The sequence below is a fragment of the Mandrillus leucophaeus genome, unplaced genomic scaffold, assembly GCF_000951045.1.
Source record: "Mandrillus leucophaeus isolate KB7577 unplaced genomic scaffold, Mleu.le_1.0 Scaffold801, whole genome shotgun sequence".
NCBI classification, from domain to species: Eukaryota; Metazoa; Chordata; class Mammalia; order Primates; family Cercopithecidae; genus Mandrillus; species Mandrillus leucophaeus.
Window position 1 is genome coordinate 445376 of NW_012108709.1, and position 16485 is coordinate 461860.

The 16485-nt window shown below is 41.8% G+C and overlaps 1 protein-coding gene across 1 annotated transcript in view; it reads left to right on the forward strand.

Moving 5' to 3' along the window:
- Positions 1-16485, forward strand: part of DOCK1 (dedicator of cytokinesis 1) — a 545861-nt gene that overhangs the window by 177410 nt on the left and 351966 nt on the right. Inside the window, exons 31-32 of the mRNA XM_011967590.1 lie at positions 1087-1193; positions 15811-15938. Of these exons, the coding sequence (XP_011822980.1) occupies positions 1087-1193; positions 15811-15938 (235 nt within the window). The remainder of the gene's footprint in view (positions 1-1086; positions 1194-15810; positions 15939-16485) is intronic.

Consider the following 16485-nt stretch of genomic DNA (forward strand, 5'->3'; position numbering starts at 1 on the left):
GGTACATGTGCACAATGTGCAGGTTTGTTACATATGTATACATGTGCCATGTTGGTTTGCTGCACCCATTAACTCGTCATTTACATTAGATATATCTCCTAATGCTATCCCTCCCTCCTCCCCCCTCCCTACAATAGGCCCCGGTGTGTGATGTTCCCCTTCCTGTGTCCAAATGTAAAAGTATATTTAAAAAAAAATTGAGATATTATTTACAAACTATAAAGTTACCTGTTGTAGACGGTTCAGTTCAGTGGTTTTTAGTGTATTTACGAAGATGTGCAACAATCACCAGGGTCCAATTTTAGAACATTTTTATAACCCTGGCAAGATCCCGGTGTCCATTTCTGCTCGTTTTTCCTTCCTAGCCAGTCCCAGGTAACCCTTAATCTATTTTCTGTATCTACACATTTGTCTTTTCTGGCCTTTTTATAGAGCTGGAATCGTACAACTTGTGGCCTCTGTACTGGCTTCATGTACTTAGCATAACGTTTTCAAGATTTCTCCATGTTTTTGCATCAGTGCTTCCTTCTTTTTGGAGATGAATTGTGTGGATATACTGCATTTTGTTCATCCATTCATCAGCTGATGGTCTTCTGGATTGTTTTTACTTTTTGAGTGTAATGAACAAAGCCAACTGGAATCAACGAAAAAATGGTAGGGGGAACCAAGGTTTCAATTTTTTGGGAGTGGGGTGAGTGGTATATGCCTGGAAGTGGAATTGCTGAGCCATATGGTGACTATGTTTAACATTTGGAGGAAATGCCACACTGTTTTCCAAAGTGGCTGCACTGTGTTACCTTCCCAGCAGCTTGGTGTGACTGTTCTCATTTCCTTATGTCTTTACCAACACTTGTTATTGTCTGTCTTTTGGATTATAGGCATGTTAGTGGTTGTGAAGTGAAAACGAACACTTTCAAAACATCATTTCCTGGAATGAGTTATTGACCCCATAGTGCATGAGGGGCCGTGTTGAACATACTGGTGACATTAATGACCGTATGATGACCTTATATCTCAGTATTGTAACGGCATTGGATCCTTTTGCTGTGTGTCTCAAAATTATTTCCCTTGTGTTTTTCCTCACAGCAAAATGTTTACTGAATTCATCCTCAATGTTCCCATGGGCTTGCTGACCATCCAGAAACTCTACTGCCTGATTGAAATCGTCCACAGTGACCTCTTCACACAGCATGGTGAGTGGAACCCCAAGAATTATTCACTTGTCCTGTTATTTATTTTCTGAAGACATTGACCCTCTGAATTGCCTCCTCTTGACAAAAGGAGTGGAGGTTGCAACCAATTAAAACTGCTGTATTACAAGACAGGAAGATTTAGCCCTTACAAGAGAAGGGTAATTGACATGTAGTGCAGGTGATAGATCATTGAGAAATGAAGGCAAAAGCTCCTAGTTTGTAATTTAGGTATACACCAAAGTCCTAGGGTAATCAGCATACATTGTAGCCTTTAAGATATGTGATTGTCTGTCCCGGGGAGGCAATCACTTCGCTCCATTGTGATGATTGCAAGGAAAAGAATTCAAGTTTTCTTTAAATCTGAAAGTAATGGTTTCATCTTATTCTGAACTTTGCATTCTTTGACAGCATTTCTTCAAATACTACTCAAAGTAATAAGAACTTTAATGATTCTTCAACTCATTTATCCTGCAGAACACCTTACATTTCCCCATGTTATCTCCTTGCCCTTTTTGTTAATCATTTTCTTTCTATTTGGCAGATGGAATTAATATTTTACCCTTGTCAAGCAGTTTTATTGAAAGCTGAAAACCTCTGCATAATTCCACAAGCTTCCTCATTCATTGGAGGCAGACGTGAAGTCTGTTGAGTGACATTCTGACTGAGACGCCTGGATTTATTTGATTCCTTTTTTCACCGGCGTTTGGCTGCTCCATTCATTTTCCATTGTCCTCATTCTTGGTGTTGTTTTCAGTTCCCCTGTGCTTTCACGGATCCCAGACTCGAGATGTCCCTGTTAAGTTACTGGCTGGGTTTGGAACGCACTCTGTGCATGGCTTGGTCCTTTGTGCCTTCTGGGATGTGAATTTTAATCTTCTTTCTTGGCTAAACCTTACAAAATGCACCAGAGTGTACACTTATTGCTAAGGCCCATATTGAAAGAAAATGTTGACTTCATTTAGGTGGGAGTGTTCTTCCCTAGAAAAAAACACATCAAACCAAGAAGTGGGGGGCTTTCTGCAGCCCCTCCATGTAGACCTCTCTCTGAGTCAGAAGCCATTTCTTACTGTCATAAAAGAAAGTCAGTTCTCACCATTGTCTGGGACTCAAAGCACATGACTCTCCCTTCAGCCATTATTCCTGACTGTCCATGTTTCAGTTTCTCACTGGAGACTGAATTGCCCACTCACCAGGTGTCTTCCAAAACTTGGGGACTCTAGGGGACTTAAGGAAAGGCTGATGATAGAGGTGATGGCCAGGGACCCTGCTTCAGGATTTCCTCCTACAGTGAATAAGCTTTATAACACAGCAAGTAAAATCCCCTGAAAATTTTATATCTGGTTCTTATTAGGTGAGTTACTAGTGCCCTGTCTCCTAACCATTCAATGCCAAGACACAGAAAGAGACATACTCTGTCACCAGCACTACCATCATCAGTATCTTCATCAAATTAACAGCTGTCAATAAGTGTCAACTGTCCATGGAGAACAATTGTCAGTAAATTGTTGATGAATTGTGCTTGATTTTTCTTGAGTGTTGATTTAACAAAGATCTTCTTCAGGATATATTTACATATATTTAAAAATTTCTGTTGCAAAACTTTGTTCTGTATGTTACTTAGTTTCTTTGAATAAGAATGTAAACCATAAAAGATTCAATTAGATTTTTTTTTTTTTTCCATTTGAGATGTAGTCTCGCACTGATGCCCAGGCTAGAGTGCAATGGCATGATCTTGGCTCACTGCAAGCTCCACCTCCCAGGTTCAAATGATTCTGCTGCCTCAGCCTCCTGAGTAGCTGGGATTATAGGCATCCGCCACCATGCCTAGCTAATTTCTGTAGTTCTAGTAGTGATGAGGTTTCACCATATTGGTCAGGCTGGTCTCAAGCTCCCGACCTCAAGTGATCCACCCACCTCAGCTTCCCAAAGTGCTGGGATTACAGGTGTGAGCCACCGAGCCTGACCCCAGATATTTTTTCTCTATTAAAGCTTGCTCATTTGTTTTAGCTCGTAGAAAGCTTGAAGGAAACTTACTGTTTATATTCAATGATTTTGTTAGCTTAGGTGTTTGTAATTGTTTCTCCCCCTCTGTACTATGCTCCATTTCTGTTTCATTCTTGTTCTCTAAGCCTTTTATCTTAGACAGCCTGAGGTCCTCTTTTGAAAGTATGCAGGATATGAATAAATACTTAGCTTTGTTTAATATGGAATTACCAGGTAATATAATATTTTGAAGTAATTAACTTACTATCATCTTTTTAAGTATGGAGTTAGGATTTTGATCTTAGTATAAGCAAGTTGTATCCAGCGTAGTAAATGAGATTGTATGAAATATATGAATCCCAAATTATTGTGGGCTAAATGAACCAAAATTAGCCTGAAGCTTCATGTCTTACAAGCAGCTCCAGAATTGCCCCATCAGTAGAAGTTGTCTAAGCCATAATTGGCAGCTCAAATGTACTTCTAAATGCTTCGTGGTTGCCTAGAAGCATTTCAGAATGCTTTGGCCAATGTGAAAATGGTCCTGTTTACTGCCTTTGAGTTTTAAGTGTTTTTCTTAAAACAACCTCAGTTTTTCTCATCCGCAAGCTCTCTGCTTGTTCAAAGCAGCCAACAGACATCTTAATCTCCTGGTCAAGAAAGATTTATCACCAGAAATCTTCCAGTTGGTCCATTCTTACAAAAGATGTCATAACTTTTGCAAAATATTCTGTGCCACCCTTGGTATAAGAATTTAAAGCCAAGCCGTTTTCTGATGAGACATGTTGGATCTGATTTTCATGCTTTTTTTTTTTTTTTCTGTTTCTTGTTAATTTGTACAAATGTCGTTGTTTTTGTCCTGTTTCCTGATCCCAGTGGAATCAGTCAAATGAACTCTCCTTGTGTTCAGATTTCTAGAACTTAGTATAACTGGATTTAGCTGCATATGCCACTGAATGCACTTGCCCTTAGTAAAGATCCTCTGGAGGATGTGGTCAGAATGCGTCACTGTGTGTGTCCTCCGGGTTCCTTCGTGGGGGCTCCCTGGGTGAAGTGGGATTCCCAAGTCTTTGCTTCTTAGCTTGTGTGTTGCCTTACTCACTAAAAGAGGCGCACTGGTTGCTTTGCACTAAAACCTTTCTTTTTATCTCCCTCTGATATAATGACAAGTGGATCTGTTTGCAAGAGGCTGGCAGTGAATTCTGAAGCTGGTGTTGTTCCTCTGCAGAAAAGCCTTTCGTTGCCAGGTCTAGGTCCCAGCAGGCCAGGCCTTACAGTGCCTTGGTTGTTTCTGGCCTTGTTTCCCCCATTTCTCTCTCTTGGAGAACATGGAAACTGTAGATGTATCCAGCTGAGTTTGTTGGGCTTCACAGGAGACACATCTTTGGGCTTGTCAAAGCAAGATAGCTGTGTGTGATCCAGCCCGTGTGGGACTGGCCTGAATGAGGACACCAGGGCTGTGTCACTGCAGCCATTTGCTCACAGAAGAAAGTTCAGCTTTCCTCTGCCCTTCTGTTCTATCCAGGCCCTAAAGGATTAGATGATGGTCACCCACACTCTGCAGGGTGGATGTGCTTAACTCAGTCTGCCAATCCCAATGCTAATTTCTGCTGGAAACATCCTTACAGACACACTCAGAAATAATGTTCAGCCAGCCCTCTGGGCATCCATGGTGCAGTCATTTGGCATTTAAAATTAACCATCACTGAGTATTTCTTCCAAGAGGACCCTGCTTAAAATACCCCCCTACATGCTACCTCATGGCTCCTCATGCCACACTCCCCATGTAGAATCATTGTATTTCTTACTTGCTTGTTTGTGGGCCCTCCATAGGATGAGAGCTTTCCAAGCTGGGCCTTGTTCATCTAGATTTTGCTCTTCTGCTGGTACCTAGTGCATGCCTGGCCTCATCATGCCTGCAGTGGATATTTATTGAATAGATGAAATGCTTAGGGGTATTCCTAACCAGGAGGCAGTACAGAGAAAGCAGCAGGACTGGCTTTACACATGTGTAGTTGACTTGATTGAAGGGAGGTGAAGGTTTGGGTTCATATGGGGAAATTGGCAGTCTTTCCTTGTCTTGGCTTTGAATGAATTGATCATAGGGGAGAAAGGAGAGGTCTTAGGGGAGGAGTAACATCAGGAGAAAAGGGAGAGGGAGAAAAGTGAGAGACTTGAGGTGTGAAGAGTCTTCTCTGAGCGTTTTATAAAATCAAGATGCTCTTCTATTTTCATTTGATCTAATCCTCTGTTTTCTGGAAAAAGGAGGGTGGTGGAGTTCAGATCTATGCATTCAAGATACCTTTTTGCTAAAACTATGGAAAATTTCAAGTATAAAGAAGAAAGAAGAGCATAAGGCAGTATACTCATCACTCAGCTCTACAAATTATCAACTCATGATCCATCTTTTTTTTTTTTTTTTTTTTTGAGATGGAGTCTCACTCTGTTGCCAGGCTGGAGTGCAGTGACGCGAACTCGGCTCACTGCAACCTTTACTTCCCGGGTTCAAGCGATTCTCCTGCCTCAGCCTCCTTAGTAGCTGGGACTACAGGCACGTACCACTACATCCAGTTAATTTTTGTATTTTTAGTGGAGACGGGATTTCACCATGTTGGCCAGATGGTCTTGATCTCTTGACCTTGTGATCCACCCTCCTCGGCCTCCCAAAGTGCTGGGATTACAGGCTTGAGTCACCACGCCTAGCCGATCCATCTTTTTTATCTATATGCCCATCCCCCAGATATTTTGAGGCAAATCTCTGCCATCACAACATTCCTTTTGTGTCGTTTTAAATGTATGGTGGTAATACAGAGGGCACAACAGTGTTCCTAAGAAGAGGCTGTGCAGAGGAGCTGGTCCCCATGCTGGTGAGGCATCCACCTTGGATGTTCCCACCCCTGCCCCTCTGCCGAGGTGGAGGGCCTGTAACACGTTAGCATGCTGTGCATGAAAGTCAGTGAATGGGCAGTGTGCGTGAGAGTCAATGGGCTGTGATGGTTTTAAGCTTTGTCTCGCCATGTGACTTGACTACTTGAAAATTGGTTAATAGATTGTGTGCTTCACCAAAAGATGACTCTTGCATATAATCTGTGGTGTGGAGTGAGCAGATTTTCAAAGCAAGATAGATACAAAGAGAAGCAAAGGTCAAAGCTTCATCATTTGTGCATTTGTAGCTTTGTTTCCATGTGATTATATTGGTGCTCATATAGCTGACAAAAACTGTGAGAATTAAAGCTTAAATCGTATAGAAATGAAACGTTTTCGTGTAATTAAACACTGGAACACTGACGTTTAGGATTTATGCTCACAAAAATGTGTAGCATTAATGTTACAGAAATTGGAATAAAATGAAGCAACCTGAGCTAACATTACGTTTTAAGTTAGTAAAGCGCATTGGCCATACTTGTAAGAAGCCTTTGACTGGAGGTGAGAGTCCTCCTGGAACATGTTCTCTCACCCCCTGGCCCCTTTCTGAATCTGACACTGGCCCCCTTCTGAACCTGACAGCTTTGGGAAGCTTGTTTCAATGAACACTGGGTCGCTTCTTTGCCTTTCAAGATGTAATTTTTCCATATTCCCGTTTCTATAGTGGCCAAAGCAATGGACAGGTTTTCTTTGGAGCTTACTGTGTCGTTATCATTTTGTCCTCACTCAGTTTGTTTTGGATGGGAGTGTGAGATTTGGAGAGTAAAGTTTAGTGGTAAGACTACCCGTTTTTAGTCTTGCAGATAGTTGAATACTCTAGATAGGCTGCTTTTCTGTAAGTCGGCGATTCTTTGGTACCCTGTGTAGTTTTCTGTTTGCCTGCTGGTTGTTTTCCTGGTGGGTGGACTCGGGCAGTGAGTAGGAATGGGAAAGAGGCCATTCGCTCATACCTTGGCCCTCCTGGGGCTCCTCCCTTCACTATAGCGAACAGGCTCCTTGTAGACAGTGTTCATGAGTCTTTTCAAACTTCATTTGCTTCCATTTTTGAGCAATACAGAGCTTCTTGAAAGTGTAGGCCTGGTGAGTTTAAATGATTTTCCTTATTATTTTCAAGGTGAATGATTCTTGTAGTTATCAAGCAAAGTAAAATTCTCCTTTTTAATGGTGGAAACATTAGTTACAGCAGCCCTTTGAAATCTGAGGGCAAAGTCCCAGACACCTATTGGGACTAGCTATTAGGAAATATTGAAGTCAGATTTCTACACTATTATCATTGTGATTTGATCCATGATAGAAATTTATATCTCAAAAAATTACCCCATTAGTCAACTTATTATGCCTTAAATTATAGAAAAGCTGCATGTTTAAAACAAACCCATAATATACCTTCTTAATGTTTTTTGATAAAAGCATTTTTGATTAATAAAACAAAATAAAATATCTTGAGCTTTGCTGTTGTGGAAAATAGAAGTATATTTTGCTATATCGAAAGGGATCTTAAACCCGGAGCTACTCTGCAGTCGTTTTGTTAACTTGGTAGATGTTGCGCAGAAGGAACAATTGGGGTTGGGATCAATTTTGCCACAGTCACTTAATGTACCACTCATATAGCATTCTGCAGTACTTTAATTAGATAGTTGTGCTGATGACTTCTAATGAACGGTACCAGCTGTGAATCCCGAAAACTGATTCTTTTAAATAATGGTGGAATGTAAACATCATTTTCTCTTCTGTTTTTTTCATGCCTCGATAAAACTTTTTATCTGTAGTACTGCACCTTTTTCATCCCTCATTCTGTATATCATTATCTTTCATTATATATGTTTTTGAAAAGACCATTTGTTAAAACACTGCAGGATTTTAGAAATGACTTATTGAATGTAGGAGGGTGAACTCAATTTCAGGTTTTTTAATTGTATCCATTTCAATTCCATCATAATTCATTGAATGTCTGCCATGTGCTCGGGACCATTGGTTAGCTAGTTTGCTTCCTTTGAGAGTCTTCAGAGTCATCTACTTAAAAATGTAGAATTGAAAAAGAGTGATTATCTCAGTGCTCAGATAAGGACACCAGAGTTCAGCAAGAAGCCTGGCAGGGAGCTGTCCACCGCCGTGGTGCTGATCGAGGAGGTGGCTTCTTACAAATCCATCAGCCCACTCTTTTCTTAAACTGTTTCAAACCCACCATATGAGTAACGCATTCTGAAAACTGAATTTACTTCAAATGCCATATGGAACAAGACAAAATACAAACAAGTGAATAAATAAACATACAAATAAATTAAATGTATAAAGTATACGGTGTTGTGCTCATATGTTAATGGAGTTTTAATAGTTTTTCTCTTCTTTCTGTGTGGGGACTTTTATCTGTGATCAAATTGGTGGTGCCAACAGTTCTTTATGGTGGAGTTGGTGTAAACTTTATCATTGTCTGTTGAGTTCTGCTGTCACTTCTGGGTGGGCTTCTGTTCCTGTTGCTGGATGTTGAAAGCAACAAGAACAATCTGAGAAGAGACTGTGTCAGTTGTCCTGTATTTAGTCATGTGCACACTGGGCACCAGAAAAGCAAGTCCCTGAGTCTCCTTACTCCATGATTTCTTCTAGATCCTGGGAGCTGGTTTCTGTAACTGCATAATATGTTGTCTACAGTAACTAGCCTGGGACAGTGGGAAGAACCCCAGGTCAGCCTGCAGTCTCCTAGGTTCTGCTTCAGGACCTCCATCTTTTCTTGGGCATAAACTCCTCTCTGGGTGCACAGTCCTTTCCCTAAGAGGAACTACAGCACAATATAGGGTTTTAACATATGTATTTTATTGTCAGAGCAACCAGGAGGGGAGTTTGTACAGGACCACATGGGCCAAGACCTATATTTTTTGCTACCGTTATTCTCCTGGTTTAAAAAATACCCACCATTCCACAGCGCTGTATATTCTCTCTTGGTTTTCTCATCTTCCACGTGGTGAGATCCTGCCTGCAGACTGATAGCCCTGTAAATTCTTTCTGAACTTAACACAAGCCACATCCTTGATGTACTCCCATCCACCCAGAGAATAGACTTCCTGCCTGACCAGTTCTTCCCACATGGTGTTCTCTGGCATTTTTCTTGCATCTTGCTGATTTTTTCATCTACTAATAAATGGGACTCATTTGTGATTTTTCTCCATTGGCTCTTCTTTCATTTCTTCTGACAGCTTGTTACTAGCAGAGTCATGGAAGTTTAATCTTCAGTTTTCCAAAGTAAAAGATATAAAATATCTGCTCCCTCACTGCCTTCCTTTAAAGGATGGCTCGCTTTTTTACAAAGCCTTGTGCCAATGTCCAGAAAACATATCTTTGACAAATTTCTTTTTTCTAATGTTCAACAGTCCACGTGCTACTGTGCCGCCTCCTTCCAATTTCCAACACCCTTTTGCGTGCTCTGTCACCTTTTCATTTCAAATTCCATGATACTGAACACCTCAAGGGTGAATTGCAGATTACCACATTTCTGACATTTTCAGCCCTCTGCCCAGTGGCCCTGTTCCAATCAGAACACTTAAAAGGTACTGCCCGGCAGCTTGGAATAGAAACACTGCACAGGCCTTTTGTGTTTACTCCATTGTACAGGCTAGGAAACTAATGCACAGAAAGGAAAAGTAAAAGTGACTTACCAAGGGTAACTCGATGTTCATTTATCCTCTGGTACTGCTAACTTTCATGACTTGTTAGGTTAAAATGATTCTTGAAAAATTTGCTTTGCATCTGTTATGTAAAAATGCCTGAATCATACAGGTTTACACACATGTGTTCCTGCACGGATCCTTTACCCTGCGGAGCTCCAGCTGAGGAATCAGACATCTAATAATTCGGACTCTGATGGTGCATAGGGGTGCAATCCTGAAGGTCCCTTCACTCAGCTCCCAGTTCCCACATCTGTGAAATGTGGAGCTAAGTAGTTGGCTCTGTGATTCCTTACAGTGTCGGCACCGTCTTCTGTATTTCTGTTGTTTGAAGACTTGAATGGAGGGAGAAAAGCACCTGGACGTGTTGAAACATGTGGGTCCAGGATTCTTAGATGGTTGGAAAATAAGACAATTGACTATACAAGATGAATAGCAAACACCCCCCATGTATATGGTTCTTACTGTTTAATTCTCATGAAAAGTGTTATTCTGGATCTCAGTTCTATGTCACACTCACAGGGTTATTAAATGCACTTTATGGATCATTTATTTAATGTGACCAAACTAAAAATTAAGAAGTACATTACTCAGTGTTCATAAAAATGAATGTTTTAAATGGACAAATTCATTCTTGTATTTGCATCTTGCTTTAATGTAGAACTGTAATGGGGTTATGGTTGGATATTCTGCTTGGACATTTATAAGCTGATAATGCTTGTTGAATACCTTTTATAAAGATTAATATTTTTTACTCTGTCCCCATTACCAGAGCATTAATCATCCTGGCTTCGGCCCTTGCAACTGAGGATGAACAGATGTTGAATTATTGCCATCTGTAATCATTGTGGATCACACTGGGGAAGGACCGTGAAAGGGTGACTGGTGTGATCCTCACAGCCGATTTGCATGGAGCCTGGGCCCACCTGGCTACTTTATAGCTCTGTGCGTGGCAGAGGAAACCAGGACAGCTGTGCTAGCTGATTCTAGCTTCCTCGTAGGTCACCGTAGCCTTAGTCAGCACTGACAAGCACTGGCAGTCTTGGAGTCATGTATGTGTGATGGGGTGTCTGATAGGAGAGAGCTGTGGCCGTGACTCTGCTTACAATAAATGCCAGTTCATAACAATCAGAAGTCACATACAAGGTCTTTAACATCTGCTTACTAGCATACTCTGAGACTGTCCTGTCCAGCAGAAATAGAATGTGAGCCATGTATGTAATTAAAAATATTCTAGTTGCCACATTTTAAAAAATGAGGCAATTGATGAAATTAATTTTAACGATGTATTTTGTCTAAAACATCACTGCAACATGAATTCTCTCTAAATATTATTAATGATACATATTTTACGTTCTTTTTTTCATATGAAGTCTCTGAAATCCAGTATTTTACACCTGTACAGCACATCTCAGTCTGGATGTGAAACTTTCACCAGACACTTGATCTTTATTTTCATCATTGAATATAATTTACCTTTGAAAAATGAGATTCACATACCCCAGTTGTTTCAAACATTGATTTCTAATAAGTAAATCCAGTAGCACTTTTTACATTTAAGTTTATATTAACGACAATTAAATAATGTTAAAAATTCCATTCCTCCATGGCACTAATTAGATTTCACATGTTCAGAGGTTTCTGGGCTGGATATCACAGCTCTGAGGTATTAGTTTTCTTTTGTGTCCTTTTGGTTGAACAGGCTGACTTTGTATAATACTATTCCTTCTGTTACCACCATTTGTTGTAGGCTCATATTTGCTAAATACACGCATTGTATCATTTAGTTCTCACGGTCAATCTGGGAGATGACCAACAGCATCCCCATTTTGCACAAAAGAAGAATTAAGACCTAGAGAGTTTCAGTAACTTTAAGTAACTTGCCCAAGATACAAAGCAAAGAGCCAGGAGGGGGGATTGCACTATTTCTTCATATGTGTGAGTAAACTGATTAAAAGGCTTTCCCCAAATCCCGTAAAGTGACCCAGGTTCCTGGACTTCTGGTCGAGTATTTGTTCCAGAGTTTTCAAAAGATGATGTGTTTTTCTTTAAAATATAAGATCCCGCGTTCCTTTTTTTTTTTTTCTCCTGGTGGATTATTTGTTGGGTTCCCAGGCCATCTGCTTTGGAACTAATGGGACTATCAGTGCCAAACCCGTGGAAATGACATTTCGTCCATGGGAAGAGTGTTCAGGACATTTAGGTGTGAAGTCCATAGGAAGATGGGAGATTCTGCTTCCTTGACTGCCAGAGACAGCTGTTCATGCTTTAAAATAGGTCATTGTAGGGTGTGTGTGTGTGTGTGTGTGTGTGTGTGTGTGTGTGTGTGTGTGTGTGTCTATCTGTTCCTCTGTCTTTGTAGTGTATGTTCCTCAGTGCTCTTGATTTGCTATCTTAAGATAAAATTCTAGAGTTTTACTGTTACTTAAAACGTGTACTCCCACCACTTCTTGAAAAAACCTACTATCTGTAGACAGAAATACAGAATAAGAGAAGCCCCTTAAAACATGAGGTTTTAAGAAATTTATGTTTTCACTTTTAGGGAAGGCAGCTGAGTGGCTACTGCACTGGATAGCACAGCTGTATGGCTTTCGTTTTCTTTGTATATTTTTAGTTGAAAAGGCTGACTTTGTATAATGATATTTGTATTATTGCTATTAACAGCTACCATTTATTGAGGGTTGGGAGCAGTAGACCTGCTTTTAACTGCAGACTTTAGTTTGATACCACATGCATGTAATTGCAAGTTAATCCCAGACACACACACTCATACTACCACTGTCATCAGGCCTTGGTTTATGTGCTTGGATATGCCATTTAAGGAAAATAAGAAGGCTTCTGCTTTTATGGAGATTGCATCCCAGTAAGGAGGAACAGATAATTAAAGCAATCAGTATTTCAGATGTTTCGATAACGGGGCATTGGAGGCCTGCCTGTACCTGGGTCCACCAGGGACTGTGCTGAGGCCTGCCGATCACAGGTCACCAGGGAGGTGCACTCCTTGGCTTTGCTGCCTTCGGCTTCGGTCCTCCCAGCCTCTCTGAGTGGCTCTGGGGAGTTGACTTTCTTCGGGGTCTGGAATGGGTTGCTATGGACCAGGTGACAGAAGGTACTGTAAGGTGCCACAGCCTGTGTGACCCTCTGCCTGGAGGCCTGGTTGAAATCCCTGGCATGGGCAGAGTAACCTTTGGCCTTTAGGGAAAGCCTGGTTGCCAGCCTGCTCCTCCTCAGTGACCCGGTTCTGTTTTGGGGTCAGGGGTGTAGTTTCCTGACGCTGATGGTGCTGGGGGAGACCTCTCACTGAGGCATGTTGGATGACTTTTTACAAAGTCCTCCCTCAGGCATCATCTCATTTTGTCCCGACAGTTAAAATAGACATAGCCCCACCTTCCCCCTTGATCTTGACTGGCCATGGATGGCTGGGTCATGAAGGCTGAGGTGCAGTTGGATTCTCGTCTATCAGGATGGTTATAACAATTTTTAAAAAAATCTTCTTGGGGGCTTAGTGAATGAAATGTCTTTATATGGGACAAAATGACAGTGACATTTCTAAAAGTTTTGTTGTTTCTCCTCAAGAGAGGCTGGATAGCAAACAGGTGAAGGTAGCGCAGTCCTCCAGGTGGGGTGGATGGTGAACGTTCCCACCAGGTAACCAAAGATGGGTGATAGCATCTCCCAGCCAAAGGTGAACAGGCAGACACCTCTTCTTTCTCCCCAGAGTAATTCTAACAAATGAGACCAGCACACTCAGTTAGCTCTGAGAACAGCACAGGCCACAACTGCCTACCCAGCATGACGGATAAATGGTGCAGTGAGGGATGAATTTAGGCCAGGACATCTGGGTACCAGAGTCTATAGGGCCAGCTCTGCTGTCTCTGAGCCCAGTGCTATGTTCCCCTGATTTTCTGGAATCACTTAGGGACACACCCTCCTTCCAACCTGTACTGGCTGGTCCATTAGACCTTTTCCCTCTCTTTGGTCTATGCTAAGCTTGCTTTGGAAGTCGGCTTCTAAGCTTATGTAGTCATTTTTTTCCTTAGTCACATTGTCAGGGACTATCATTACCTGCAGGGGTCTTAGTGGTTCTAACTACTCCCTCTGAGGTTTCTTGGAAATTCAGCTTGTTTTCCAGAATGGTGGCAGTGCTAGGGATGACCAAGTGACAGGGTTGGCCCAGGGCTCTCCCCATGTTGAGGTTGGCACAGTGCGTGATGTGTTTCCAGCCAAAGGGCAAGAGGACTCATTTGGGAGATATCACGGTGGGCACCACGAGGAAGAGTGCTGGCAGGGCTGGGCTCAGATAAGGATGGGCTGAGGAAGCATTTCAGCCAGCTGGACTAGAGCATCTGGAGTTAAACCCTACGCTGGATGCTGCGTTGTGGTTAAGGTCAGCAGCTCAAGAGTCTGGATGTAGTTTGTAGATTCTATAGGAAAGGCATTGAGATTTGGGGGTATTTGTGGAAATAGTGGGTCCTATGCATTAGTGTTTCCAGGCTGGATTCACTCCCTTGAGGTCATTTTCTTGTTCATTTCTCTTGGACTGGCTTTATTCTCAGGTGGCTCTAACACTCGGGCAGTCTCCTATAGGGCCAGCCCATCCCATCTTGGCACTGTGCTCTCCCTCACTGACCTCTTGAGGGATTCCAGACACCACAGCCTTCGAGGCTGACATGGCCTCTTTCCAGAAGATGTGCAGCACTTAGCACACTTAGCACAGCCTGCATTACTTCCGCCTAAGTATTGACTACTGGCATTGTGAAATCAGCAGGGACATTCACATTTTCCTATGTTAAGTGGACAAAACTTTTTGGAAAAATGGCGTTGCTATCAGTCCTTTCCTGGGAAATCAATAAAAATTGGAACTGGGGAAGGCTTTGGCAGGGGCCGCCCACATGTGATCCACTGGAGACAGGGGAGTAGAAGGGTTTGTGCTTCTTCTCAATCTTTGTTTCTCTCTGCCTGCACCCCAGTCCTTCACTGTAGTGTAGTTTGTGGGAAAGTTCTGAGTGTGCTCCGCGTACTCAGAAGAACCATTCCAATGTTGCATGCTTATAGTTTTCTTACATAAAAGAAACATTAATGCAAAGCATGTTTTAATGTATCATTAATGTTGTAAGTCTTAAAATATAAAATCCTGAAAACCGGCTAAGTCTATTTAAGGTTTTAGAGCACTGCTGTCTCCTCATGTGCTCTGCATTTAAAGGAAACAAGAATGGCTGGACTAGCGTCAAAACACAGAACTGGTGTTGTAAACAGGTAGTCCATGCTGGAGAGCGGATGATGCTCCAGTTAAGTTGGATTTCCCAACTGGAAGAGACAATTAGGAATTGCATTTCACCTTTAATCGTATTTGTGTCTGTTTCCCTATTGCTCTTTTATTTTCTGAACATCCTTCCTATGCTCCTGTCGAAAGAACAAATGGAAATTGAAACCTGCTTTGCCTCTGATCCTTACACCATGGCATCCCTTAATTTTATAGCCACGGTTCCCGTAGCGGGGCCTCTGCCCTGGTTTCCATTTCCTGTTCCTCCTCAGTGAGGACTCTGTGTGCCTTAAATTGTCACATTCCAAGATTGGCATCTTCTACCCAGGAGAAGGAAACCATACTTTTTGACTCACCTTGGAATGGATGAAAAAAGCTGCCAATTCAAATAATTTGTGTTGTAGGAAGTATTTCTTTTAATGTTGTAAATTAGTGAATTTATAGTTAGAGAAAATTCATTAAAAAACCCATGTGTGTTTGTGTCTGCATTTATGTGCACACAATGGGATGTAAGTGTGTGTGTTTATATGTATCTTGTGTGTTTGCAAATTATTATCTATTTACCTGGGATACACACACAGATGCATGGAAGTGTGTTTATGTGTGAATTATTTACAATAACAGCAGACGTGACGTTCTCACAGTCAAGTAATTGACCCCCCTCCAGATGTCAGTTTCACGTGTTGCACAATGTAAATGCAAACTGCTTGAAAGGGCAGACAAGCTTATAGCAAACATAGTTGTGTTTTGGTGGGTTTCACACTGACTGGCAACCCTGTGTCCTATGTAGACTGCAGAGAGATCCTGCTTCCCATGATGACCGATCAGCTCAAGTACCATCTGGAGAGACAGGAGGACCTGGAGGCCTGCTGTCAGCTGCTCAGCCACATCCTGGAGGTGCTGTACAGGAAGGACGTGGTGAGTGATGGCTCTGTGCATGATGTCCTGTCATTTGTCTGAACCTGCCATTTGCCTTGCAGTACAACTTTATTCATTTAAAAATGAATGGCCTTGATTTTAAGGTCTAGCCTCTCTTTCTGTCTCGGTAGAGTTGCACCCTTAAATTATTTTTATTTATGTATATATGATGATTATTACATTATAACATTTATCCTTCTGCATTGAAAATCATTTTTTATTTCCTGTGTCTTCTCAGTGAAATGCCTCTCAGGACCTAAATTTTCATCCTTAACGTCAGACAAAAAGGCTTTGATGCTTAAACTTGGCTAATTACCTGCATTCTTTCTTCTTATTTTTATTAAAGTAATACATGCACAAAGTCAAAAAAAAAGAACAAGGCCAGGCATGCTGAGAGTGGTAAGGAGAAGAGCAGCTCTTTTCCTCCCCCGAGGCTCTCTCCCCATAGGTCAGTGCTTTGCTTTTGTAGCTCTACCCTATTCCTTTTTTTTTTCCTTCTTTTGAGACAGAGTCTCACACTGTCGCCCAGGCTGGAGTGCAGTGGCGC